We start from the raw sequence: 27,778 nt of genomic DNA, 5'->3' as shown, positions 1-27,778 counted from the left end.
CTGCCAGAAGCATCTGGAAAGGATAACACAGGGATACACTCCCCCTCCGGAGGACCAGAGGATAATTCACATCTCAGACATTTCAGTGTGTCAGCTCTGTGGCTGCTGAGAGATGTCTTTAAGCTCACACTGTGTTAATGTGAACTTGCCCTAAGAGTGGCACAAACTAACCCTTTCCTTCTTGCACCAGTGGCTTTTTTGGGGGGATATATTGGATATGATTTAAAGGACGAGCATCCATCCATCAGCCATCCATCTAGAAATCACAGCACAGCACAGATCAGTAATCCTGTAAGGTTTCCTCGTAGCTATGCACTGAAGATGTGTGCAGCAAGGTTCAGCGGATGCCTCAATGGCTGTGCAGAGGAGGCCCCCGGTGGTGCTGCTGGGGGGCCCGCCGGTCCGGTCATTGCCTCCAGGATGCTGGACTGGACAGAGGCAGGTCCACGCATCCTCCACAGCCTGGAGATGGGCACAGTGATGACCATCTTCTACCAGAAGAAATCCCAGCGTCCTGAGAGGAGAACCTTCCAGATCAAGCAGGACACCAGGCAGATAGTGTGGTGTCGAAACCCGGACAAATTAGAAGGAGAGAGTGAGTATTTATAGCTGCAGAAATGGTGAGATCCATTGAGTGGTGGTGGGGTTTTTAAAATATCTTTTATATTGTGTGCTGTCACAGTCACAGATACTGAAATGTCAGCTGAGAACATGCTGACAAATACAGTAACACAACACCAGGGACTGCTTCTTCTTCTGTGTGTGCATCTTTCACAGCTGTAGTTTCCAATCTTACTGACTTTTTACTCTTTTAAAACAAACTACTGTCTATTACTAACGCATCATGACAGGTTAGTGTGTTACTAAAGAGAGTTTTTTTCCCATCTCAGGTTGTTTTATATGCAGGATATTTAGAAGCTAGAAGAGGTCAAAGTGCAAAAATATATATATGTCTATATCAGGAGTATTTGGTGATGCAAAAAAGCTTTCTTATGTGCTGAGATTTGTTATTAGACTCTGCAACTTCTGCAGCCTCTCAGTAAAATGGAGGTGAATGGTTTGTGTTGAAAACTTGACATTTAAAAAGAAAGAACTGACTCTCTTTGTAGAAACATTTTCCTGGTGTCACTTTCAGCAGTTTTCATTGGGACTGGAACTGTTCACATTGAAGTGTCAGTGTTGAGTATTGAGTAACGGGGGGCTTTGTTTCTAAGAAAGCTTCTTTTCGGTTTGTTTTTTAATGCTCCAGCAAGACAAACAAAGCTCCATTTACCTCCATTGTATTTGAAATAAGAGCTGATATTTGGGAGGTTTCTATGTCAAAGTCTTGGCACAAAACTGAAACCTTCTGCATTACTACACCAACTAAGGAAATGTCTTTATTTTTTGGGTGAACTGAACCTTTAAATCATCCATAAACAGAAAAAGCTACTAAATATTTGTCCATGTGAATAATTAAAACCGTCTAATACCAAACCTTGGCACTTGTTTGCTCGTGTTCGTTATATTTTCCCAAAAAATGGCATCAAGCTCCACTTACTAGCTTTTCCAGGGCTTTCAACAGCATTTTCATGGCTTTCATCATCGGTTTGAGCTGGCTTAGATGTGATATATGTTACATAAAGCAGGAACTTTGCTCACATGATAACAGGTGGTTATATGTAGTTTCATATGTTACATATGTTGTCATGCAAACTGAGGACAACCATGAAATGTGGTTGAAAGCTCTGGAAAAGCCTTTAAGTATTGATTTAAGACTCTCTAGTTAGAAATGCAGCCGACTTAAATAGATCAATATGCAACTACTTTGACTATCGTTTGAATCATTTTTTAATCAAAAATGTCAAATATTTGCTGGTATCAGCTCATCACGTTGGATATAATGGTTTTATTTATCATACATGACAGTAAACTGATAAAATTTGGGTTTCGGGTTGCTGGTCAAACAAAAAAAAGACATACCAAGAAGTCATCATGAGTCTTGGGAATTATAACAGCCTTTTTTTTACTATTTCCTGACATTTTATAGACATATTTTACTTCTCAAGTATATAAATAGTATTTTCAGGGTCAAGATTTTTAAGGTACCATAGTGGCAGATCACAAAACCTTCTAATGTTTTGCTTCTAATGGCTAAACTGTCTATATTTATATGGCTAAGGCCCTACAGTAGATAGCACCAGGGCTAAGTAGAAACACATGCATTTTTTTATTTTGGTGAACTGGCCCTTTAAAAAAAACATGTTTACAGATTTGTTTTTATCCTTCCTCTGTGTATGTCCGCTGTAGAGGGACATGAATGACAATCGCTGCATGTGACGCATGTATCTTGGTAGTTTGATGTCCCTTTATACCCTTCCCCCCAACCCCCCCCCCCATCCTGACCCGAACTTGCAACTGAGGGGCTGTCACGGCCTCCTCAAGCGGACAGACAGATCGCGACCCCGAGACCCTTTCTTCCTCCATGTCAGCCTCCCAGTAGCTCTCCAGAGAGAATAGCGTGCATGCCGCTGCCACATAGATCCTGAGTCCTCACCCTGCCCTGAGCTTCCTGTCTGTCCGCCTGTCTGTCTGCCTGACTGACTGACGGACGGACTGACTGATTGTGGGCTGAGGTCAGTGGTAAAGTTAAAGCAGTAGGTTGTTGTGGTGCTGTTTGGAGGGGAGCACCGTTCTGCCTGTCTGGGGTGTGGAGGCTATTGTCTGCGTCCTGGATTTTGTGGCCTGGGGGAGGATTTGTTACAGTGTCTGTTAGCACCGAGAAAACTTATGGCATTCACAACTGGCATGATAGAGTTTCCTTCTGTCTGCCATGTGTTATTCTAACTCTCACACTTTATAGTCGCACGTTGTAAAAAAGAATCTTCAGTCCTCCTCTGCAAAGAAAAGAAATCGTCTGGCAGCTGAAGGTGATTCCTTTTGCCGTAATTAGAAACTTCTTCTTCTTCTCCTTCTTCACTTTATCTGTTTTCTATGATGCCCCCCCCCCGCACCCCTCGAGAGCCGGACGCACTGCAATTTAAGACAATCACATTTACAAAACAAAAGCAACCCGAAGAAAACATCCTCACCAGTTTGACGACACGTCTGCGGTATTTATAACGAAACAAGGAAATGAATCCTGGAAAAACTGAGCAACACAGTCACACTCAATTTGACGATGCAAGCAGTTTACAGCGTGTTTTATATCAGTATTTGTCAGCTATTTCTCTATTTAAAGGATATTTTTGGTAGATTTTGGTTGTTTTTTCTGTATTTTCAGCATGTTTACCTGTTTGGTTACATGTTTTCTGTGTTTGCAGGCCGATTCTTTATTTAGAGCACGTTTCTGTATTTGCATTGCGTTTCTGTATATATGGTACATCTTTGTATTTGCAGCATCTTTCTGTATTTGCAGGTCATGTCTCTATTTACAGCGGGTTTCAGGGAATTTCGGTATTTACAGTGTGTTTCTGTAATTGCAGGGCGTTTCTGTATTTGGTTGTTTTTGATCTGTATTTGCATCTTATTTCGGCACTCTTGGTTGTTTTATTGTTGTTTTCATCTTTGCAGCACATTTCGTAGTAAGACGTGCAAAATTGGATGACTAAATCGTCATTGTCGTTTGAACATGAACTCCAGAACGACCCATTGGTGCGTTTTCAGGCCTCTCTATCAACAATAATCAACAGAAGAACATAATTTGTCAGCGCTCTGCAAAACTGTTTAAAAATAATGATGTTTTTATGATTTAGGCACAAAAAACACTTGGTCGGGTTAGGGTAAGATTATAGTTTTGGTAAAAATACCACTTGAAATGTGATGTGGGTTAAAGTTACTACTAGAGCTGGGCGATTATGGCAAAAATCAAATCATGATTAATTGAACTTTTAACCTCGATTACGATTAATGAACGATTATCTCCACCCTTGATGAACAATTATGTATTTTCACAGTTTCTTTAGTTTTGTATTTTCCACTGCTATGCTTTACTAACTATGTAAAGATCATGGTTTGGGTTAAAATGGTCACTGGAGACAAGTTTTCAAATTCCTTTAAAGATATGCAACCTTTGCTGTCATGGCAACAGTGAACACTACGATTAATTGACATGAGCAAGATTATTTGTTGCCCAGCACTAGTTACTACTTCCTTTAAAGTTTGGCAGCCCTCGTCATCATGTCAACAGTAAACACTACGACAATCATAGTTACATTTTCTTTAAAAACTGTCCTGACTCAAAGTTGGAAACTCCAACTCGTAGTTGGATTCAGAAACAGGAAGAGAACGACAGCCTCCAGCAGCAAAGTCCACTTTTTGCAACCCACCACTTCTGAATGTACAAATTTGTCAGTTTATATCAGGTGGGGAGTTCTGGTCCTCTGAAATGAGGCCAACGTGGAAGTAACTTAGAGCTGCATTCTATCAAAAGGCCACCAGGGGGCGACCATCTCTATACAAGTCAATGGAGAATTCACCAACTTCTCACTTCATTTCTAACCTCAGTAAACGTTTTCAAAATGTGTTTATGGTCTCAATCGCTAGTTTAAAGCCTTCTTCAATGCAGTATGATGTTCATTTGGGACATTTTGGCCTCCCTGATTTTATATTTGACGATAAAGCAGGGTATGCATTAGGGCGTGGCTACATCCTGATTGACAGGTTGATTGACCAATGTCCTCGAGATCCAGCCCTCGCAACCATAGCAACCTCCCCACTCCGCCCATGGCCCCGCCTCATGCCCATATAAGTAGAATCCGTGTTTTCATTTTTCCCAGCATGCACCTGAAATTTTCAAGATGGCTGCCCAGATTCGAAACTATTGGCTTCCGAGCAGCAATCCACAAACCAATGGGTGACGTCACAGATGTTACGTCCATTTCTTTTATACAGTCTACGGTTTATACAGACGTCATAATTACTCCAGCTCCTAGATGGCACTCAAATGTAACTATAGGTCATTTTTGTGACTGACATTACGACCAATTGTGTTGACAGGCTCACGATTCATTATGCTGGTCAAACTGGTGAATGTGTTTTTAAATGGTTTGTGTGTTGTCAGACCGGTAAAGACGTTTTCTTCTTGTGTTTTCTTAAGTCGCAGTGTATTTTGCTCTCAGGACCTCTGTAGTTTCCTCTTCTTTTGCTTTGCCAGGACCCAACCCCTTTTTTTTAATGAAAGCTGAGAGACTAATGGCTGCAGCACACACGTAGGTGTTGTTCCCTCTCAGGGAGCCCTCATCAATTATTTATCCATAATCATAAATCGCATAAACGGCGCCTTCGCTAATCCACATCTCCTGTATGAGCCTGAGCGTGCATGTAACCACAGCGGGAGCACCTACACTGCTTAATCGCACTGAATATACACACCGGTGATAACACTGGTCTCACACACACACACACACACACAAACATGCACTTTCATGACCCACAAATGCCTCTTTACAAACAGCCTCCCTCTGGACAACCCCACCACTACATTCCTGGAACTCAGCGGGTCTCTCCTTCACTTTATCTCCCACAGCTCTATCTTTCAGCTACTCGCTTTTTTTCCTCCTCCTCCTCCCCCACCTCCTCCTCTCTTGTCTCACTATTTTCCTCCAGCTGTCCTCTCCCAATTTCCTCCCCCCACGCGCCCACCTAAACACCCATCTCCTTTTCCGATTTTCTCTTGACCTCCCGTATCACTTTCTCAGTCTGTTTTCTTTCACTTTCTTTTTCAAATTCAAGGCCGTTCACCTGGTGCTTTGGTCTTTTGTTCTCGGAAATCTCAGCCATATTTATCTAACTGACCCCCTTGCTCTGTCTACACTCACCTCCCCCTTCTCTCTTTTTTTCCTTCCTCTGTTTTTGTTGCCTGATACTTTTTTTCCTCTACTGTTTGCTTTAAAATAAAGTTTCTCCCTCAACTTTGCTACACACACACACACAAGTCTAATCAGTGTTTTTCTTTGAGATGAGCTCTTTGGCAAACAGTGGAGGTATTAAATCCTGAGGCACAGGAAGTGTGGGGTTATCAGGGAGTGTCTAACTTCCTGTCTCAGATTGAAGGACTGGCTGGCTGCAAGAAAACAAAAGGCCCAGCATCATCTGCAGGAAGCAGAGACAAGGACCACAAATGAGGTGCTGGATGCCTGAGATACTCAGGGTCATTTGCACCAACAAGAAATTGTTTAAACCACAATTAGGTTAATCATGGCTCAAATTAAACTTGGCTTAAAAAAAGCAAAAAGCACTGTGCAAATACAGGCGGTCTCAGACTTCTCAAAGACAAGCTCAAAATCCCAACGTTAAGGGTCTCCAAATTAAGCCAAACATTTTCAGTTTATTTATGCTGTAAAGTTTATTTGCATGTTGAAAGGTGAGGAGTAGCACTTGAAAATGCAACTGCCAGTGAGCAGACAGTGAAAGTGCAGTGCAGCTTCTAACATGGATATAATATACCAGCTCCACAGGTTAGAGCTGTGCACACTATTTGCACAAATAGACCTGTTAAAGTTTTTAAAGTTCAATAAACATGAGCACATCTATCTGAAATTACGAGCCATCAAACAGTCTTTATAGCAGTAATATCTGCATCCTGTCTGTACAGTGTTTGCATGACACAACCACTGGCTGCCTGGACAGTATTAAATATGCATGCATTGTACAGGAGCAAAGGTTAAAAGAAATGTCAGCAAAATCATAAAATATGCATGATTTATTTGTTCGATACTTTTTATTTATTTTCTCAGCAGTAGACATTCATTTAAAACTAATCCTCATAGTCATGGATGTATTATAAGAGCTGCATACTGGACCAAAAATGGCGCCCATTCAGTCCAATAGAAGCTGGGTAGCGCATATGCTGAACAAATATTTTAGCATCCTGGTTTGCCTCTGCATTATACGGCTCACTGAATATGTGCAGTAGTGTTTCCCCCCCCCCGCTTGCCCTGTCTGCAAAGTCCTTCTCCGCCCGCAGACTTTACATTGTGACTTTGACTTTACTTTTTCTTAGCTCGATGAAAGTTTTTGCAATTTTGAAACATGCATGGATCAAAATTTAATAATATAAAGAGTCATAATTGACTTTGTCTGCAGTTTGCGGTCTCCAGTCAGAAGATTTACAATGGTGGTCTATGGCAGCTTTTTTGGCTGCAGGGAGATTTTTTGTTTGCTGCAATACCGTGAGTGACCACTGGGGGAAAACTGAGCAGCATCGTCCTGTCCAGCTCTTATAATGTATACATAGTTTCAGTGTACTGTAAACAGAAACAAAACTTCCTTTGTTGTATTTCTTGCAGCGTAACTGCTCTAGATGTGTTTGCTGCCCCCTAGTGGCCCATACAAACTTTTTAACCAGACTCCAATGATTACTAAAACTCACTAGCAGTTACCAGCAGTGACCTCAGTTATCTCCAAACCAGGATGGAAATCTTAAAGGGTCTTAGTTTGATTAGCGGATTGATTAACTTACAAACACGTATTATAATATATTATATATTATCCTCTGTCCAGCCAAAGTATGCAGCCACTTTTTGATTCTATCAGCTCATGATTGAAGAGTTTAATTGCACTTTAGCAGTTTTGAGCAGTAGAGCTGACATGAATCCAGATTTAGAGTCGATCGTCGTCAGTGAACGCTGCTCTCAGGCTCTCTTCACTCCACCCTGCTCTTTATTAGCATCTTTATTTCTCATCTAATCCATCAATTCATTTTATAACCCGAACTCTTTCTTATTTTCTTATTTTTCACTCCTTTTATTCCCATCTTCATAATGTCAGAGTAGCCTTCAGCCATCTGGCAGGCAGTGATGTCACCAGCTGTACCAGGAACAGTTTGTTTCAATGGAAATAAGCTGCAATTATCAACGGCTGGTGGTTTCAGGTCAGCAGTGCACATAACTTGCGGTGCGTTCAAGAAACCCTCATTTCAGTCCAAAGCAGCGCTCGTGTATAGCACTGACAGCCGGTCAGCCACGGAAAAGAAAGACACAGTTCACGAGCTTCTCCCGCCGCCGATTGAAATATAAAATGATGTGACGTTTGTTTTCTTTGCAGTTTTATTTCTACGAGGCTGTTGACAGTATCTTCCACTCTGATGTATCTCCAGTTGGCCGGCTGTGTGATTTCCCCTCACCTCTCCTTTCCTGTTGCGTTCATCAAAGTTTACATCAGACGCCTTCTCAGAAATATGTGTGTGTGTGTGTGTGTGTGTGTGTGTCTCTTTATCACAACCATGTTTACAGCCTGGACCAGGATTAAAGGCCGCAGTGGGAGGAATTATGCTATGTGTGTGGGTGTGTGTGTGTATGTGTGTCCTTTCTGTACTTCTCCTTATCTGTCTGTGTCTGTACTGTTGGTGAGCAGTTTTGAGAAAGGGTGTGTTAAGGCAGTCATGGTGAGCGAAGTGTAAAATTTGGCGAGCCGCGCGCCTGTTTGCCTTATTGTCCAATGTCCAGACTAAATGGCAGGAAGTAATAAAGGGAAAGACCAGAGGAAAACAAATACCAGGTTTTTGGAGGATATTTTTAATATTAGCTTGGAGTCAAGGTTTTCCTTCTGTCTGTGCAGCTCTTTGTAACTTTTGGAAAAATGCTGTAGAAAGAAAAGGGAACTACTTTCTATTAAGGAACCTTGACTTATAAGTTATCATTAATAGTAAAGTATCATTAGTAATGGTCTGATCAGCACTAATAAGACTTTGATATACACCACTTAACAGCATTCTCCTGCAGTTATAAATGTTAGAGCACCATTAATATATAACAATGCCTCTAACTTACAAACACATAATCAATTCTTAATGCTGCAACTAACAATTATTTCACTATAGATGATGATTCATTTGAGTTATGAGTTATTTAGAAGATTGAAAATGGTGAAAAATATCAATCATTGATCAAGATGGAACCTAAAATGTCTCGACCAACAGTCCACAACCCAAAGATATTCAGTTTACTGTCATTTAGGACTAAATAAGCTAGAACAAGAAAGAAATGACTCAAAATGTGATCAATTGATTATTAAAATAGTTGGTTATTACTTTTCTAACAATTGACCAATCAATAAATTGGTTTCTCGTAGCAGCTGAAATCAATTCTGTAGTTGTGTCAATACTTTCTGTCAAATATACACATATCGACCACTTGACAAACATTTACCTGCAGTTATAAATGTTAGCACAAATAAAACATAATGATTCTAATGTACTAATACATAATCAATTCTTAGGGCTGCAACTACTGATTATATCATTATAGGTGATTAGTTACTTGGAAACCTGAAAATGGGTTAAGGTTACACAATCACTGTTTGTCAAAGCCGAAGATGAGACCTAATATGTCTTCTTTTATCTCGACCAGCAGTCCAAAACCCAAATATATTCAGTTTACTGTCATAGAGGACGAAGAACTAGAAAATATTCACATCTGAGAAGCTGGAACAAGACAATTGTCCTTAAAAAATGACTCAAAATGATCAAATCGATTCATTTTCTGACGATTTCTGACTAATCAATTAATTGACTTATTGTTGCAGCTGTAATCGAAGCTGTAGTTGCAGATGTTAAATACTTCTAAAGAGTCATGTGTTTCTCACTTTCTAATAGCAAACAGGGAAAGTTAGTAAGTCATTTGAAACTTTGAACTTTTCCAGATGGTTTAATGTTCAAACAGTCTATTAGAGGAGCTTAGCTGATGAATTGAAGAATAAGTCTCATCTAATTTTGCTTAATGTGAACAAATGTCATTCAAAAACAAATAAAAAGGCATAAAAAATGGTTTGGTAATTTCCTAAAACAGCCGGAAACTGTTTTTATGGTACTCAAACAGGAAGAAATAGTGCATTTGTTGGGGGACTATTTTCAGCGGCGGATGAATCCACATTTGCTTTACTGGGTATTCCTGGCAGGAGGAAGGTGTGTGTGGGATTTAGTCAAAATAAATACAGTGTGTGTGTGTTCATGTTAATAAAGAAACATGTCATCCAGTGCAGCAGTGTGGATCATTGACGTGTTTTTAATAGTCTCTGGACAACAGTGGAGCTCTATGGCACAAACAGGACTCGTCGGTCGTAGATTAATTCATTGTTGGTTTTGCTGATCTCATGGGGTTTGTTGACATTAAGAAAAGAATAGAAGTCTTGTTTTAAAGCTCTAGTGAAAAGGTCAAATCAAGTTTTCATGCTGCCGGAGGATAAAGACCGGGCAAACAACCCAAAGATCAGGCTTTATATCTGATCTGTGAAGCATTAGCAGATGATTAATTGACCGTTTATAAAGCCACTAGTTGAAACTTCTGTGTTACAAGGTCACTTATGTGTGTTGCTGCTGCTTCAAGCACTGAACCCACCCCACCCCCCCTCCCTCCCCTCCTTCTCTCAGTAAAGTATGGATGGTTTCCATCTGAGGATAACTGAGTTTTCTCTTAATCTCATGCCAAGCGTGCTCCCTGTCATCTCCACATGCAGGAGGTTCAGATAGGAACCAGATTTCTCCTCTCGACTGGCTGCTCGAATCAGGATTATATACAACCTGCTGAGGACGCCTCGCTGTGGCTCAATTAAAGACCAGGTTCAGATTGTTCTTTCCTTTCCTGTGTCCACTGTTTTCTACCTGTCAGACTGATAACTTTATCCAGTTTGGAAAGTTTTGGTATCAAATGGAGAGAAAGCTGCTACTCTGTCTACTTTAGATGTCTGGTTTCTTTTTGGTTGAAGCTTCTCTAAGGTGGCAAATAGCATCTGAGCTCTCTCTCTCTGTGTGTGTGTGTGTGTGTGTGTGTGTGTGTGTGTGTGTGTGTGTGTGTGCGTGTGTGCGTGTGTGTGTGTGTGCTGTGCAGTAGTTCTGTGTGTTTATGTGTGTTTGCACAAGACATCTGCTATGTCAATGAGCCGGGGTTTTCTTTGTGGGTGTGTCGACTGCTGCAAGTGTCAAAGTGGAGTCCAGAGTTTACATCATACCCTGTGGTCAGTTCACCCGACTGGTGCAAAATATTCTGTCTTGATGGTTATTTCGCTTTATTTTTATGAAGTAGGGCAAGTTCATATTAGTGCACAAAAACCTGCCACCAGTACAGATTTTAACCTTTTTAAGTGGAAAAGTGGAACCAGAGCTGCTCTCTCAAAATGTGGAAATCAAGTTTGGGCATTAAATCTTGTTATTTTACTTTTCATTCATTTTTCATTTCATTTTCAACTAAAACAATAAAGCAATATTAGAGCCAAATTTGTCCTGGTAATTAAAAAATGCTGTCATGTATTACTGATAAACCCAATGAGTCAGACAAACATTCCTGCCTGGTAAAAAAAAGGAAAAAAAGCCGAAATAATCCGATAATCTGTAACATCCTCCCTAATATTAAGAGCCAAGATGAACTTTTTTGTCATTCAGACTAAACACAGGATGAGTGCACAGCAGAACTAAATTATGTTGCATCCAGCTCATAAATATAATCAAAAAAATGCTAAAAACTAAAAACACCCTCATCTGTAGTTATTTACTGCGAACTCTAACTTGCACCAAAAGTCTGTCATGTTACATTTAGTAACGGACAAAGTTTGGAGGAAGGCCCTTAACGTTTTGGTTTTAGGCAGTTCATGTTGAGGATTGTCATTTTTTTACTCGCTGTTAGAAGCTTTTGCAGAACCTGGCAGTTCTGCACCAGAACCGCAGAAGGGCAAACAGTCCACAGGTCACTTACAGTCCCTCAAACAGGATGCAAAATCAACTGGTGTGCAAATTGCTAGTGAATGTTCAAATGGTATCAGTCCAGTTCTAACCAGTCTAGACCTGGTTTGAATCAGTCTATAAAGACAGGTTCCAACTGGTTATATGGTTTTAAACTGGGTATAGACTGTTTCAAACTGGTTATACACTGTTTCAAACTGGGTATAGACTGTTGCAAACCGGGTATAGACTGTTTCAAACGGGTTATACACTGTTTCAAACTGGGTATACACTGTTTCAAACTGAGTATAGACTGTTTCAAACTGGGTATACACTGTTTCAAACTGGTTATATACTGTTTCAAACTGGTTATACACTGTTTCAAATTGGTTATAGACTGTTGCAAACTGGGTATAGACTGTTGCAAACTGGTTATAGACTGTTTCAAACTGGTTATAAACAGTTTCAAACTGGTTATAGACTGTATCAAACTGGGTATAGACTGTTTCAAACTGGTTATAGACATTTCAAACTGGGTATAGACTGTTTCAAACTGTCAGCTGCAGCTGATCTGTTGGCGTTGGAAAGTTAATGCTTGCTGTTCTCTGTTCTCTCAGTTCTCTCTCTGCTAGCTAGCTTGTCAACAGGAAGCAGCGTGTACATTTCAACCAATGAGAAGTGTTTAGGGGCGGGACACGACTGCGAAATTTCGTCCAGATACAGACAGAGTGAGCGATTTTTTGAGGGGTGGGTGTCATCGCTGTACAGGGCGATGTCGCTCGCAGCATGTCAGGACAGGCTGATTGAAAACTCATGCATTTTAATCACTTTTTCCTCGCTGTGTCGCTGTATGTCAGGATGCGGTGTAAGGCCGTCCACACTAAGACCAATAACTATAACTATAAATATAACGATGTGAGCGTCCACACTGTGATCTATAACATCCTATAAACAGCGGTGTCAAGCATGCAAAATGAAACCAGGTGGGTTCATTGGCGGGTGCTGATTCAGTGTGTTGATCAGAAGTATTTCAGACACTAGTTCGGGACAGCAGTTGATGTAGCACACAGATGAGCAGTATGAGCACAGATCTGAAAAACAAAAATATTCACTAACTTGGTTGTTTTTCCACTGCGATGGAACAGAGGATGCTGCTTTGTTTGACTCTGGTACGGACACACAGTGAGAGGACAGTGAGCTTGGTGAGACTCAGGGACACTATTTGTTTGGATAATCGACCAGGTTTTCTGATTTAAAGCTGCTTTCGCCTGACTGACCCCTGACACAAACTCAATACCACATTGTAGTAGTTAACAGGTGTAAAAACAAATCTGATGAAGAGTTTCAGGGACTCGAATGAGCACACAGCTACACTCTGTATCAAACATGTAAAGTCACTGTCTTCTTTTAAAAGGTTTAATTGAAACTCAGCCTAACCTGAATACAGTCTGAGTTAATATACTGGTCCAGTTCAGTTAAATCATTACCGCACCATTAACCATTAACCATTAACCCGACAAACAGTTTCAGGTGTAATATGTGTGTTTTATTGCATTTCAAATAAAAATAAATTGAAAGGTTTTGCAGTATAAAAGTATGTGTTTATAAATGAAAATCTACTGGTGCATTCAAATAAACCAGTCATTAATAATAAAGTGTTTTTCCCAGCATGACACCCCCCAAAATAGACTATGACTTACACACTGGTTCGACTTATACACTGGTTTTTTCGGTAATCACCCATAACCTGCACACACCCTTTATATAAACTCACCGTTCCTTAAAGTCAAAAGCCTCAAGTGACCCTTTTTTTAAAGTTTAGTTTAATAAAACTATAACTATAACAGCAGATTGATGAGCCTAAGCAACATTCAGGGCTTCAGTTTCCTCTTTTTAAGGGTCAAATTCAAACTTGGAGCCTGTTTTACATCCTGAAGTCAGTTATTGAATGAAAGTTTGGTTATACACTGTTTCAAACTGGTTATAGACTGTTTCAAACTGGTTATAGACTGTTTCAAACTGGTTAGACACTGTTTCAAACTGGGTATAGACTGTTTCAAACTGGTTAGACACTGTTTCAAACTGGGTATAGGCTGTTTCAAACTGGGTATAGACTGTTTTAAACTGGTTATACTGTAGACAGTTTCAAACTGGTTATACACTGTTTCAAACTGGGTATACAATAGACTGTTTCAAACTGGTAATACGCTGTCTCAAACTGGTTATAGAGTTTCAAACTGGTTATACACTGTTTCAAACTGGGTATACAATAGACTGTTTCAAACTGGTAATACGCTGTCTCAAACTGGTTATAGAGTTTCAAACTGGTTATACACTGTTTCATACTGGTTATAGACTGTTTCATACTGGTTATAGACTGTTTCATACTGGGTATAGACTGTTTCATACTGGGTATAGTTTGTTTCAAACTGGGTATAGACTGTTTCAAAAATAAAAAGGTGACCCTTTTTTTAAAGTTTACTTTAATAAAATTATAACTACAACAGCAGATTGATGAGCCTAAGCAACATTCAGGGCTTCAGTTTCCTCTTTTTAAGGGTCAAATTCAAACTTGGAGCCTGTTTTACATCCTGAAGTCAGTTATTGAATGAAAGTTTGAAGCAGCTCCTCAGGCATAAAATTAAAGGTTTCCGAGGAATGTCGAGTAAAATTGGAAAAATGAGCTGTGACTGCACACAGCTGACACTGAGTGTTTGTGTGGCTGCTGCAGACGTTTAGTGCGTCCTGCTTCCGACAGCTGAAATGTTTGTGTGTCTGTTTTGGGGTTTTTTTTTCTCTCTCTTTCACTCATACACACACACACACACACACACACACACACACACACACACACACACACACACACACACACACACACACACACACACACACATACAAACACACTACATTTGTTCAGCTTTCCAGCAGCAGATTTTCTGTGTGTTTGGCAAGGAAATGAACAACGTGCCATACTGTGATTTATGGTCGTGCATATTTGTGTTCATGCAACACTATCCTTCCTTCCTCTCTCTCCCTCCTCCAGTCGACATACGAGAGATCCGGGAGCTGCGGTTGGGAAAGGGCTCCCGCGATTTTGAGCGCTACCCGGAGGAGGCTCGTAAACTGGACTCCGCCCTCTGCTTCATTGTGCTGTACGGCCTGGAGTTTCGCCTCAGGACGCTCAGTGTTGCTGGTTAGTGTGTGTGTGTGTGTGTGTGTGTGTGTGTAGCACAGTACTATAAGCTCAAAGTTACACTACCCCCATTATAATCTGACCTGTATTATTATGTAAACAGTTAAAGGTGCCATGTGGAGTTTTCATGTAAGCATTTTCTTCCTCACAAAAACATTTATAAATCTGTTTTTTAAATCCTGTATGGGTCACATAAATGTTTATTAGATTGTAATCTTCTTCTTCACTGACTTTGTTGGCATATTGCTGCATTTCTTGGTGTTTTACAGCCAACTGTAGATCAGTGGAAAAGTGTAAAACCATTAGCAGGACTGTGTTTCTCATCACTTGTGTCCATAATCCTACTAGAGGTCAGAAACTCCACAGTGTACCTTTTAATCAAATGAAGTCTTTGTCTTTTTATCTGTCACACTGTCAGCTGTATTTCCATGTTGTGATTGCAGCATCTTTCAAACTTCATGTTTTTGATTGTTGAAAATTGGTGCAGTCTGTTAGTCCTGATTAGAAACACACTTTTATTGGAAGTATAAATCTGATTTATTGGTCTTATGTTTGCAATTCTGTCCACATCTTGGATCGCAGCATCATCGCAGTAAAACGAGACAATCTGACAGGTTGGAAACAAATCTGCAAAAGTTAGACAAATTTTGTAGAACAATGAAAACTATAACGCAAATTGTGCGTCACAGATCGATTTCCTGCTTCACATTTAAACTCTTGACAACCTGACTGCTCGTGTTTCATGCTCCGTCTGATGTTGCCAGAGCTCAGCTGTCAACGCAGAAGGAAAAATATTATCATAACTCATAAAAATGATGGACAAAACTACAAAAATAAGACCAAAGTTATGGGAAATAGCCTTTTAAAAGAAATTTGGAGGATAAGAAGTCTGCAGATGTTCTCAGATTTTTTGTTTTTGTGGATTCCTGCTGTGTTTTTTGCAGCGTTTAGCGAGGAGGAGGTCAACATGTGGATCACTGGTCTCAACTGGTTGATGACGGACACTCAGAGAGCTCCTGCACCACAGCAGATAGACAGGTGTGTGATCATGTGTACAACTGTTATGTGTGTTTATGTCCCAAAATGGTTTCAAATTCATCTTTCAGTATCAAACTTTCAGTGTGAGTACATTCAGAATAGACAAACTAACCCTAACCTTAATATTACATAAATTAGAAAGTGTTGGTTAATGTTTTACATCGATGGGTTTTACCCATAGACTGTATAAAAGGAATGGACGTAACATCCGTGACGTCACCCATTGGTTTGTGGACTGCTGCCCGGAAGCCAATAGTTTCGAATCTAGGCAACGTCATCTTGAAAATTTCAGGTGCATGCTGGGAAAAATAAAAACATGGATTGTACTTATATGGGCATAAGGCGGGTCCATGGGTGGAGCAGGGAGGTTGCTATGGTTGCGAGGGCTGGATCTCGAGGACATTGGTCAATCAACCTGTCAATCAGGACGTAGCCACGCCCTAATGCATACCCTGCTTTATCGTCACATATAAAATCAGGGAGGCCAAAATGTCCCAAATGAACATCATACTGCATTGAAGAAGGCTTTAAACTAGCGATTGAGACCATAAACACATTTTGAAAACGTTTACTGAGGTTAGAAATCAAGTGAGAAGTTGGTGAATTCTCCATTGACTTGTATAGAGACGGTCGCCCCCTGGTGGCCTTTTGATAGAATGCAGTTCTAAGTTACTTCCACGTTGGCCTCATTTCAGAGGACCAGAACTCCCCGCCTGGTTTTAAACAATAGTCACAATCAACAGGTTATGTAAAGTAGAGCTGATGATTCAAAAGTCAAAAGAAAAATAATCTCTGATAATTTTGATAATTGATCACTTGTTCAGGTCATATTTTTCAGCAAAAATACCAAAACATTTACTCATTTCAGCTTCTCAGACTTTAATATTTGCTGATTTTATTCATTTTCTATTATTTCTAAACTCATTATCTTTAATATTTGGACTGTTGGATGCACAAAAGACACTCTTTTCATCATTTTCTGACACTTTTTTGACCAAATAATCAAATACTTGGAGGCAGTAATCCTGAAATGAATGATAAAGAGCTGAAGTCCTGTCAAAATAAAAGCATCAAAACATCTGTAGAAACGTCTCAAAATAAACCAGTTGTGTGTTTTGGAGCATGAAGTTGTCTAGTTGTGTAGAAACTCTGAGTATTTACAATAACGCTGCATTTATTGGTCAATTAATCAATTAGTTTTGATTGAAAGCAACAATTTAAACAAGTGATTAATCATTTGAGTCTTACACTTAAGAAACTTCAGTCTGATTCTGTGATGGACATTTATTTTTTTGTTTTATTGACTAAACAATTAGTCAAGAAATTAATCAACAGATTAGTTGATGATGACAATAATTATTAGAAGCAGCTCTAGTTTACAGCTTAAGGCCCATTTATGCTCAACGGACGTAAGAAAATGTATCCGTCCTTTTCAAACGATGTTACCGTCACTGCTCACATACTTCCACGCGTCCTTTACGTTGTCATGGATGTTAACCAATAGGTACATCCACCAGGGGGCAGCACAGAGTCAAAATTTTATGACCACAACAAACTCAAAAACAAACATGGCGACTGTGGAGGAGATATTGATAATGTTCCTCTTGCATAAAAGATAAAAACGATATGTTTAAAGTTTCTAACCAACTCGCAAAACCTTTCCTCAAAAAAGTTCCTCCATTGTTATTTCTTCTTCGTGTCTCACTAGAGCTACGTATCGAGTAGTGACAGCAACACTGCCCCCACATGGTTTCCGGTGGTACTGCTCCGTTTGGTCCGTATCCGTAAGCTTTATGGAAATGTGCAGATCTGTATTTAACGTTGAGCATAAATGTGCCTTTACAAAACACATGAATCAGTGGCTGAGTTATAGATTATTATACTTCAGGTACGGTTTCAGTAGTTTCTGTGGAAGTTTTGATCCTTTTGTGATGCATATTGTAATTTATTTTAACAGCTATTAATCCAAACTAACTACAGCTGCAACAACATGAAGCCTACAGGAGAGTTTGAGGAGTTTAAGTGGAGTATACCTTTAAGTTTATTTTGCCAAAATTAAAAGTGTAATAAGCATTATGGGCAAAGTCATGCATCACTGAAATGTTCATTTATGTTTATTTTTAATGCTCTTTACACTTTCCTCTGTGTGTGTGTGTGTGTGTGTGTGTGTGTGTGTGTGTGTGTGTGTGTGTGTGTGTGTGTGTGTGTGTGTGTGTGTGTGTGTGTGTGTGTGTGTGTGTGATGAAATGATATCTGGTTCCATTAAAGAAGTGGCAACCTGGTTTGGTGTGGGGGGGTGGGCGGGGGGGGGGGGAGTTTCTGGTTGAAGGAGAGGACAAATATTTGTTTTGGGATGAAAATATTTACTCGAGATGAATATGCGGAGGCAGCTTTTGGCTTCCGTGGCGAGCGCAGGAGAACAGAGAGAGGCTGTGAAGATGTGTAGGAGAAAGACAGAGTTTTTGTTGTCGACATAATGTTGAGCGGTATATGTTTAGAAGCTGTCAGAGGAAATGAAGTTGCTAATTTTGTCTGTTTATGAAGTTGTGTAAACTGTTTGGGGGAGTGAAATTCATGAGCCGACACTCACAGACGGACTCATTTCAGACTCAAGCTCGCTACCTGCTGCAGCTTTGTTGCTTAAAGCTGCATTGTGGGACTTTTGCATATAAGTGAAAGTTTGTTACATTCAAGAGTTAACCCTCCTGTTGTTCTCAGGTCAAGGAAGGACAGAAGGAAGGACAGGAAAGGAGTAAGGAGGAAAAGAGTAAGGAAAGAAGGAAAGGACTAAGGAGGGAGGAAAGGAGGAAAGGAGTAAGGATGACAAGAGGAAGGGATTTAGGAGAGAAGGAAGGAAAGACAGGAGTAAGGAGGGAGGGAGAGCGGAAAGGAGGAAGGAAGGAAGGAAGGAAAGGAGTAAGGATGACAAGAGGAAGGGATTTAGGAGAGAAGGAAGGAAGGAAAGGAGTAAAGGCGAAAAGGGGACGGAATTTAGGAGAGAAGGAAGGAATGAAGGAAGGAAAGGAGTAAGGAGGGAGGGATGGCTGGGGGAGGGAGGGAGGAAAGGAGGAAGGAAGGAAGGAAAGGAGTAAAGGCGAAAAGGGGAAGGAATTTAGGAGAGAAGGAAGGAATGAAGGAAGGAAAGGAGTAAGGAGGGAGGGATGGAGGGGGGGAGGGAAGGAGGAAGGAAGGAAGGAAAGGAGTAAAGGCGAAAAGAGGAAGGAATTTAGGAGAGAAGGAAGGAAGGAAGGAAGGAAAGAAAGGAGTAAGGAGGGAGGGAGGAAGGAAAGGAGGAAAGAAGGAAGGATGGAAGGAGGAGGGAGCAAAGAAAGAAGGGGAGGAGGGGAAGAAGGAAGGAAAAAATGAACAGTCAAAAGAGACGGGGTCAATTTGACCCGGGAGGACGACAGGAGGGTTAACACAGTGCTGATTAAGCCTTTCACTGCCAGTTACTGCGTCTCAAATCACATACTGTTAGTACACTGTGTACTTTTTCTGCTTAGTGTGCAAAATCTTGACGTGTTAAGGCCCATTTATGCTCAACGTTAAATACGGATCTAGATACAGACGGAGCCTTCTGTCCGTGTTCTGCGTTCATTTCGTCCATATTTCTGCTCGTTTCCTCTAGTTAGACACGAAGAAGAAATAACAATGGAGGAACTTTTTGAGGAAAGGTTGTGCGAGTTTGTTAGAAACTTTAACCCTCCTGTTGTCCTCGCATCAAGAAAGGAAGGGAGGAAGAATGAATGAATAAGGAAGGAAGGAAAGAAAGATGGAAGGAAGGAATAATGGAAGGGAGGAAGGAAGAAAGGAAGGAGGGAGGGAGCGAGGAAGGAAAGAAAGAGAGATGGAGGGAGGAAGGAAAGGAAAGAAGGTAGGAGGGAGTGAGAAAAGAAAAGAGGAAGAAAGGGAGGAAGGAAAGACAGAGGAAAGAAGGAAGGAAAGGAAGGAAGGAGGGAAGGAAGGAAGGAAGGACAGACAGAAGGAAGAAAAGGACCCAGTAACCCTACTGATGGCTTATATGTGACAACAGTATAGTGGAGCTTAGTGTAAAACACAATGATAACATAATTTATGCGATGTTCACCGTAGTTACAACATCTTCGGTCGCCATTTCCTGTTTGAAAAGTAGTCCCTCCCCTTCTGCTATGAGCCAAGATGGCGTCCGCTGAGGGTGATAAGTGTCCACAGTTTCACACTCAACTTTTTGACTGTTTTTAAGTGAAACCATCCAGGTTCTCATAGTGCTGCATGTTTCCAGACTTCTCAGGATATTACAGTAAGAAGTGTAAATCCAGAAGAAGAGATTTGAAGCACAGCACGTATTTAAAAGCTCGTGCTGCAACGTTTCTGTGCTGGTGAGCTGATAGAGAAGCGTTTTACATCAACCAGCTGTAACAGGATGGCGCCAAAAGAGTCCGGAGACAGCTGAACAGGCTAGCTTCCAGTTTAGCCTTCTGCTAATTTGAGGGATAAAATCATTTAGTCACGCAGCTTTTCTGGACTTTCTAAATGTTACTGGACCACATGGATCCACTTCTGATAGTGAGATTAGTTGTTTTGAGGGGATGTGACGCTCAAAAACAAATTTACACTCCGTTTTACAGCCACAACAGTAGCAACGAGCACCAGCTAACACGTATACTCATAGAAATGGAGGCGAATGCATTTAACAACACAGACTCTGGCTAACGTAGCGTGTCCATGTTTGTTTGACTTTCATATAATTTTAATATCAGAGCTTTTAGAAAAATCACAGTTTTCCAGTTTATTTATGACTTGCATGTTGAGAAACTCATGATATAAAAAAAACAATTACCAATTATTGTATTGGATGAAAAATAACTAAGTAACTAAAACTCAAATATCCAAATACGGCAACTTTTCTGCATGAAACAGAACTGAAACTGAAATATTGTTGTTTGTGTGATATGCAGTATGCTTTTTTAACAAAGGCGATTACAAAACTCTTTATTTTTTGCAATTTTAGCTCATAAAACATTGCAACTTGTATTGCAGTTTTTTAGAAAAGCTGCTGCAAAATCAAGCTTTTTTTTGATATTGTCCTGCTTTTTTAACCCCTCGATGATCTGTCTTGTCTTTTCTTCTCGTCACCTTAATTCTTGGTATATTCACTCTTTCGTTATCGTGTTTATCGGATGTTGACGTCGAGAAACTTATGATATAAACACAGTATTAGCAACACATTGTCAGTTGGGTCAAAAACTATTACTAAAACCCACCCATTGTTAAATTGGATGGAAAAATAAATATAACCAAAATTTCTTCATTTTCAGTCCGTCCAGATCTCAGTAATTAATGCGAAATTCAAGAAATCTGCGAGAGCTTGAAATTTTGTTATATTACCTCAACTTTTCCGCAAAAAAAAAATCACATTAATTTCCCATTTTCTTCTATTTTAGGGCGTAAAACAAGTTCTTGAGAAAAACGCTTCAAAATCAAGCATTGTTGTTTTTTAACCCCTCAATGATCTGTCTTTTATTTTATTTTCTTCTCGTCACTTTAATTCTTGTAATATTCACTCTTTCATTCTCCTGTTTGTCTTTCCATCCCTCCCTCTCTCTCTGTAGATGGCTGCGGAAACAGTTTGAAGCCATGGACAGGAACCACGAGGGCAGGTGGGTGACTCGCCGCCGCATACACGTCAACACCCAATCGTAGCCTTTTTTTTTCTTCTTTTTTTAATCGTGATGGATGCTCATTGGCCATCGAGTCGCAGCAGGTGGGAACGCGAAGGTTAAACCAGATCCAGATGTCATCAAAGAGCAGGCAGAGACCTACGCTGACCTTAACCTCCACACGACCCCGAGCCTCCCAACAATATCACACACACACACACACACACACACTTTCTCCTTCTTCTCTCTCTCTCTCTCTCTCTCTCTCTCTCTCTCGTGCACTCGCATTAATTCAGTCCGTGCTCCTGTTTGGGTGGAAGCCGCTCCAGCACAAACAGCCTGCCATCGCCTGATAAGGAGCAGGAAGTGATGCGATGGGCTGGGAGAGGGCAACTTCCTGTCTCCTTTGAAAATAGTAACAGTAACAGTAGCTAGACAGAGGGAAGTGGGAGGCGAGGCCGCTCAGACGTGCCAACGACAGCGATCCATGACCCCACAAGATCCTTTCGGCCTCCGAAGCGTTGGCCTGTTTTTTTTTTTTTTTTGTTGCCTTACTACCTCCTTCCTCACGCTGGTTTAGCGACGGCCGCTTGCGCTTCATGTGTTTTGTGCATCAGCAGAAGTGATTATCCATGTGGCATTAGAGTGTCAGGAGAAAAACACATCAGCAGCTGCAGCAAATCAAGCTTAAAATGCACTTCAACACGTCCAGGTCCATTTATTGTCTGTTTGGAAGCTTTCGATCATATCACATGGTCTTCATCAGCTGATTGAGTTTCCCCAGGAACTGTAGAAGTTTATATTTCTATTTCTATTTTCTATTTTTTCCAATTTAAGGTCTCTGTGTTGGCTTTAGAGTCAAATCTGACTTTTAACCCTTTTACAGTTTCAACTGGGGAAACGATATTCTGGTGATGAAGCTCAAGGGAAATGACTGAAAGCTCTGTAACGGCTACTAAATGGGAAAAAACACATCAGCAGCTGCAGCAACATGTCTACAAATCAAACTTAAAATGCACTAAATAAAACACCAGGTCCATTTATTGTCAGTTTGGAAGCTTTCGATCATATCACATGGTCTTCATCAGCCGATTGAGATTCTCTAGGAACTGTAGAAGTTTATATTTCCATTATTTGTGTCTCTGTGTTGGCTTTAGAGTCCTCTACGATTTCAACTGGGGAAACTATATTCTGGTGATGAAGCTCAAGGGAAAATGACTGAAAGCTCTCAAACGGCTACTAAATGAACTTTAATGCAACTTACAGAACAATTTGATCTCATGTGGGGCGGATCATTAAAAAGACGGAAGGAATGAAGGAAGAAGGGAAGGAAGGAAGGAAAGACAGGCAAAAGGAAGGAGGGAAGAAAGGTAGGAAAGAGAGATAGTGAAGAACAGACAGACAGAAGGAAGGAAGGGAGAAAGGAAGGAAGGACAGATGGAAGGAAGGAAGGATAAATGGAAGGAAGGACAGATGGAAGGAAGGCCAGAAGGAAGGAAGGAAGGACAGAAGGGCTTCCTTCTGTCTGTCCGTCCTTCACTATCTCTCTTTCCTACCTTTCTTCCCTCCTTCCTTTTGCCTGTCTTTCCTTCCTTCCTTCCCTTCTTATTTCCTTATTTCCTTCCTTCCTACTTTCCCTCCATCTTTTTAACGATCCAGCCCACATGAGATCAAATTGGTCTGTATGTGGCCCTTGAATGAAAATGAGTTTGACACCTCTGCTCTATATTCACTTCCTGTTTGAGTCTCCAGCTAGTTTAAATAATTACTGATCCCATTTTTGAAAATTAAATTTATATATTTGTGAATTTCTCAAACATTTATATGTTTGGTGGGAACTTAATACATTGTTAACTTTTGTCTTTTTTTTAACGAGAATGTGTTTACAGCTCCTAAATGACAGAATAACACGGACTAATCCTTTAAATCTGTCTCATTTTACTTCTGTCTAAACATTGTTTCTGATCCAAACCCATAAAAACCTTTTGAAGTTTCTTTTTTTCTCATTCTGAGATGAAAATGTTTGATGCTGTTCAGACCATGCAGCGCCATCTGCTGGTGGATTACTCCGTGCATTTAAAGGCTTTTAACCTTCACATTTAGTCCCATTAACAAACTTCTGAACCACAAATTATTCATAAATACCTCGTCAGTGACAGATAAATGTGAGATCAATCCTTCACTAAGCTTTCAGAAGGTTTTTATGAGAAAAAAATAAAATAAAAAACATTATAATGGTCCAATGTTTCATAAAAAAGGAGAAACTATTTCAACAAATGATATTAAATGTGAAGAATGAATATTTCTGGATGAATATGTGTTGAATATATTTTCTTCTTTGTATGTTTAATTTCATCAAGTTTCTGACTAAAAGAGAAAAGAAAAGTATATTTTTGTTGATCTCAGATGTAAATGTAAACCAGGGGTGTCAAACATGCGGCCCGTGGGCCAGAACCGGCCCGCCGAGGTGGTGCAATCCGGCCCACTTTCCTTCCTGTGTTCTTTTCCTTCCTTCCATCTGTCCTCCCTACCTTCCTTTTATCCTTTCTTCCTTCTATTCTTCCTCCCTTTCTTTCTTCTGTCCTTCCTCCCTTCTTTCCATCTGTCCTTCCTCCCTTACTCTCTCCCTTCCTTCTGTCCTTCCTCCGTTCTTTCCATCTGTCCTTCCTCCCTCCCTTCCTTCTGTCTTTCCTCCCTTCCTTTCAATCTGTCCTTCCTCCCTTCCTTCCATCTGTCCTTCTGTCCTTCCATCCATCTGTCCTTCCTCTCTTTCTTCCTTCTGTCCTTCCTCCCTTTCTTCCTTCTGTCCTTCCTTCCATCTGTCCTTCCTCCCTTTCTTCCTTCCTTCTTTCCTTCCATCTGTCTTTTCTTCCTTCCCTTCTTATTTCCTTCTTTCCTTCCTTCCCTCCCTCCATCTTTTTAATGATCCGGCCCACATGAGATGAAATAGGTCTGTATGTGGCCTTTGAATGAAAAGGCCTCTGCTGTAAGGGTTTAAAGGGTTTAAAGTGTTAAAGAGTGTGTCTTCCTCTCTTGTTTCCTCTCTCCTAGTATCACAGTGAAGGAGGTGAAAGCTCTGCTGCCTCAGATCAACTACAGAGTTCCCAACATGCGCTTCCTCAAAGACAAGCTGCAGGTCAGAAAACATAACAAGTCTCATATTGAGTCAAATCCATTTTATTTATAGAATAAAAATACTAAATGTGAACCGGTTCCAGTCTCTATTTTACCTCTTATAACTATTTTATGACATTTTATTGACATTCATTTATTTGTTGAAGCCTTTCATTAACTCATTATCTGTAGTTATATTTATCAGCCCTCCCTTTGTCTCATTATTTCACTTCCATCAGTCTATACAGGCAGATGTTCAATGTTTTCTTGTCTTATTTGACATTTATTTATTTATTTATGTTACCTACTTTAATCCCATCAAGGCTGGAAACTTCATTTTCAAGATGGCAGAATAAAAAGTTAATAGTAAATAAAAGCAATACTAACATTTTGTTACGTAATTATGGGTCAGTGACAAATAATGGTTGGCAAGATGAGCCATTCATTAAAATGTTAAAAACTAGTTTAAAAGCAGCATCAGGTTTGTTAAAATGTACATTTACTACTTTTGTTGGTTTTATATCATTTGAAATGACATTTGCACCATTTTTTTACCTAAAGTCAAATGGTGTAACCACAAAAGAATGATAAATATAACATATTTTATCCACCTTGAAAGAAAGGTAAAGGAAGAAGAAGAGAAAGGTAGAAAGAAAGATAAAGGAGAAAGAAAGACAGAAAGAAAGAAAGAAAGGAGGAAAGGAGGAAAGAAAGATTAACGGAGGAAGAAGAGAAAGAAAGCAGTCAGGTTCCTGATCTCCATGGTTACCCAGATTAAATGTAATATTTAGAACAATAGTATTCCATTGGCTTTATTTAATATAAAAGTTATAATGTAATATCATGCCAAACTAGTTGATATGGTGTTAGGTAGGAAGGAAGGAAGGAAGGAAGGAAGGAAGGAAGGAAGGAAGGAAGGAAGGAAGGAAGGAAGGATGTAAGATCATGCCAAACTAGTTGATATGGTGTTTTATTGACTATTTACTGTTTTTAAGCAAGTTGAATTATTTGGTACAAAGTTTTTATGGTTACACCACTTAGACATTTTTACCATAATCCTCTAATATATTCTCTCAAAATGGATTAAAAGCAGAAATTTGATGCTGAGTCCACAAAAGAAAAGGATGTGTGAAGTTATCCATACGTTTATTTTCACATTTTAACGCCTTTAAATTTGACTAAACCACATGCACACATTTTTTTCAGCCTGTAATATCAGATTCTTTTCTTTTTAGTGGCTGGAACAGAAAACATGGAGCGTTAGGTTTTATTTTCTTTCCCCGGTTCCTACATGTGTGTCTCGTGATGTTGAGTTAAAGACTGAAGTGTTGTATTTGACATTTGTCTGTATAAATAAAGCCGCTCTCGTCCTCCCTCGTCTGTTTGAACAGGAGGTGGAGGCCAGGTGTGATCTGTCATACCCGAACTTTGCACAGCTCTACAGAACGCTGATGTTTGACGCACAGAAGAGCGTAAGTGTCATTTATGAGTTTAACACATAAATGCAAACACACACTCTCACTGTGGTGGAAGAAGTACTGAAATATTTATGCTTTATGCTACTATGCCTTTATCCACTTACTCATTTATATCCACATTCATTTATGTTCACATTCAGTATTTGAATATAAAAGTATATAAAAGTATTTTGTTACTCTCCACCTCTGCACTGTCACCACACTGCACGCTCACTTTATCCTTTTACTGTTTATGCTTCACATGGCCCCTCCCACCTGTCTGTCACCTGGTTCCTCCCACCTGTCCGTCACCTGGCCCCTCTCACCTGGCTACTCCCACCTGTCCGTCACCTGGCTCCTCCCACCTGTCTGTCACCTGGCTCCTTCCACCTGGCCGTCACATGGCTACTCCCACCTGTCCGTCACCTGGCTCCTCCCACCTGGCCGTCACATGGCTCCTCCCACCTGTCTGTCACCTGGCTCCTCCCACCTGTCTGTCACATGGCTCCTCCCACCTGTCTGTCACCGTCACCTGTCTCCTCCCGCCTGTCTGTCACCGTCACCTGGCTCCTCCCACCTGTCCATCACCTGGCTCCTCCCACCTGTCTGTCACCGTCACCTGGCTCCTCACACCTGCCCATCACCCGGCTCCTCCCACCTGGCCCCTCTCACCTGGCTCCTCCCGCCTGTCCGTCACATGGATCCTCCCACCTGTCTCCTCACACCTGTCCGTCACCTGGCTCCTCCCGCCTGTCTGTCACGTCACCTGGCTCCTCCCACTTGGCTCCTCCCACCTTGTCGTCACCTGGCTCCTCCCACCTGTCTGTCACCGTCACCTGGCTCCTCCCACCTGTCCGTCACCTGGCTCCTCCCACTTCTGTTCCCAGATTATTGAGCAGCTGGAGCTCTCCTTCCCTCTGCGGTGAGTCCCTGCACCTTCACCTTCACCTTCACCTCCACCAATCCTCCTCTTCCTCAGTATTCAATCCCACGTCTTCCTCCTCCTCGTCTTTTCTACCTGTACAGTTTGTCTTTAAAATAGACTGTTTAAGGATCAGTGCCAATATCTGATATTCCGAAACTCTTAATTTCCGATACTGATATATTCAGGCTTTTTACACCAAAACTGAGATAACAACATAATATATCTCCTACTGTGGAATTAACACATTATGCCTGCTTTTATTGTGAAGCTCCACTGGATGCAAACATAAATGCAACATGGCTTTCCACATGAAAACACTGTCTGTGCAAAATAAGAGAACAACTTCAACTTAAGTTATGGAAAAAACGTGCCAATATGTCACAGCCATATTTATTATGCTGCTCTGCATCATTTACTATCCGTAGACTCACTAACCACAGACATAAGCCCCGTTTCTGGAGCCTGGACCTTTACAGGAAGTCCTCTCACTCACTCCTCTCAGCTGTTGTGTCTCCAGCAGAGTAGCACCCAGATAGGACCCACCGGAGACCCTAACCCTCTCTATGGCTCTGGGACCCACCGGACTCTGACTCTAATATATTCTCTCTAAATGGATTAAAAGCAGAAATTTGATGCTGGGTCCACAAAAAAAAGAATGTGTGCAAGTTATTCATACGTTAATTTTCACATTTTAACCCTTTAAATTTAAACTAAACCACAAAAACACATCATTGACCTTTATCAGCCTCTCAATGAAGGTTTTAGCTTTTAGAAAAGAGA

The 27,778-nt window shown here is 40.6% G+C and overlaps 1 protein-coding gene across 3 annotated transcripts in view; it reads left to right on the top strand.

Moving 5' to 3' along the window:
- Window positions 1–206: 206 nt before the first annotated feature.
- LOC128361401 (1-phosphatidylinositol 4,5-bisphosphate phosphodiesterase gamma-1-like) overlaps window positions 207–27,778 on the top strand; it is a 42,817-nt gene continuing 15,245 nt past the window's right edge. The window contains exons 1-7 of one of the 3 annotated variants that reach the window (XM_053321852.1): window positions 207–595; window positions 14,676–14,825; window positions 15,770–15,863; window positions 21,455–21,502; window positions 24,554–24,638; window positions 26,008–26,088; window positions 26,961–26,995. In XM_053321852.1, the coding sequence (XP_053177827.1) occupies window positions 322–595; window positions 14,676–14,825; window positions 15,770–15,863; window positions 21,455–21,502; window positions 24,554–24,638; window positions 26,008–26,088; window positions 26,961–26,995 (767 nt within the window). In that variant the 5' untranslated portion in view covers window positions 207–321. Of the gene's footprint in view, window positions 621–14,675; window positions 14,826–15,769; window positions 15,864–21,454; window positions 21,503–24,553; window positions 24,639–26,007; window positions 26,089–26,960; window positions 26,996–27,778 lie in introns of those variants that run through there. The other 2 variants (XM_053321853.1, XM_053321854.1) reach the window with 2 other exon arrangements.

Source organism: Scomber japonicus, chromosome 7 (assembly GCF_027409825.1).
Source record: "Scomber japonicus isolate fScoJap1 chromosome 7, fScoJap1.pri, whole genome shotgun sequence".
Taxonomy (NCBI): domain Eukaryota; kingdom Metazoa; phylum Chordata; class Actinopteri; order Scombriformes; family Scombridae; genus Scomber; species Scomber japonicus.
Note: the sequence above shows the minus strand (reverse complement) of the source record. Positions and strands in the feature narration are given on the sequence as shown.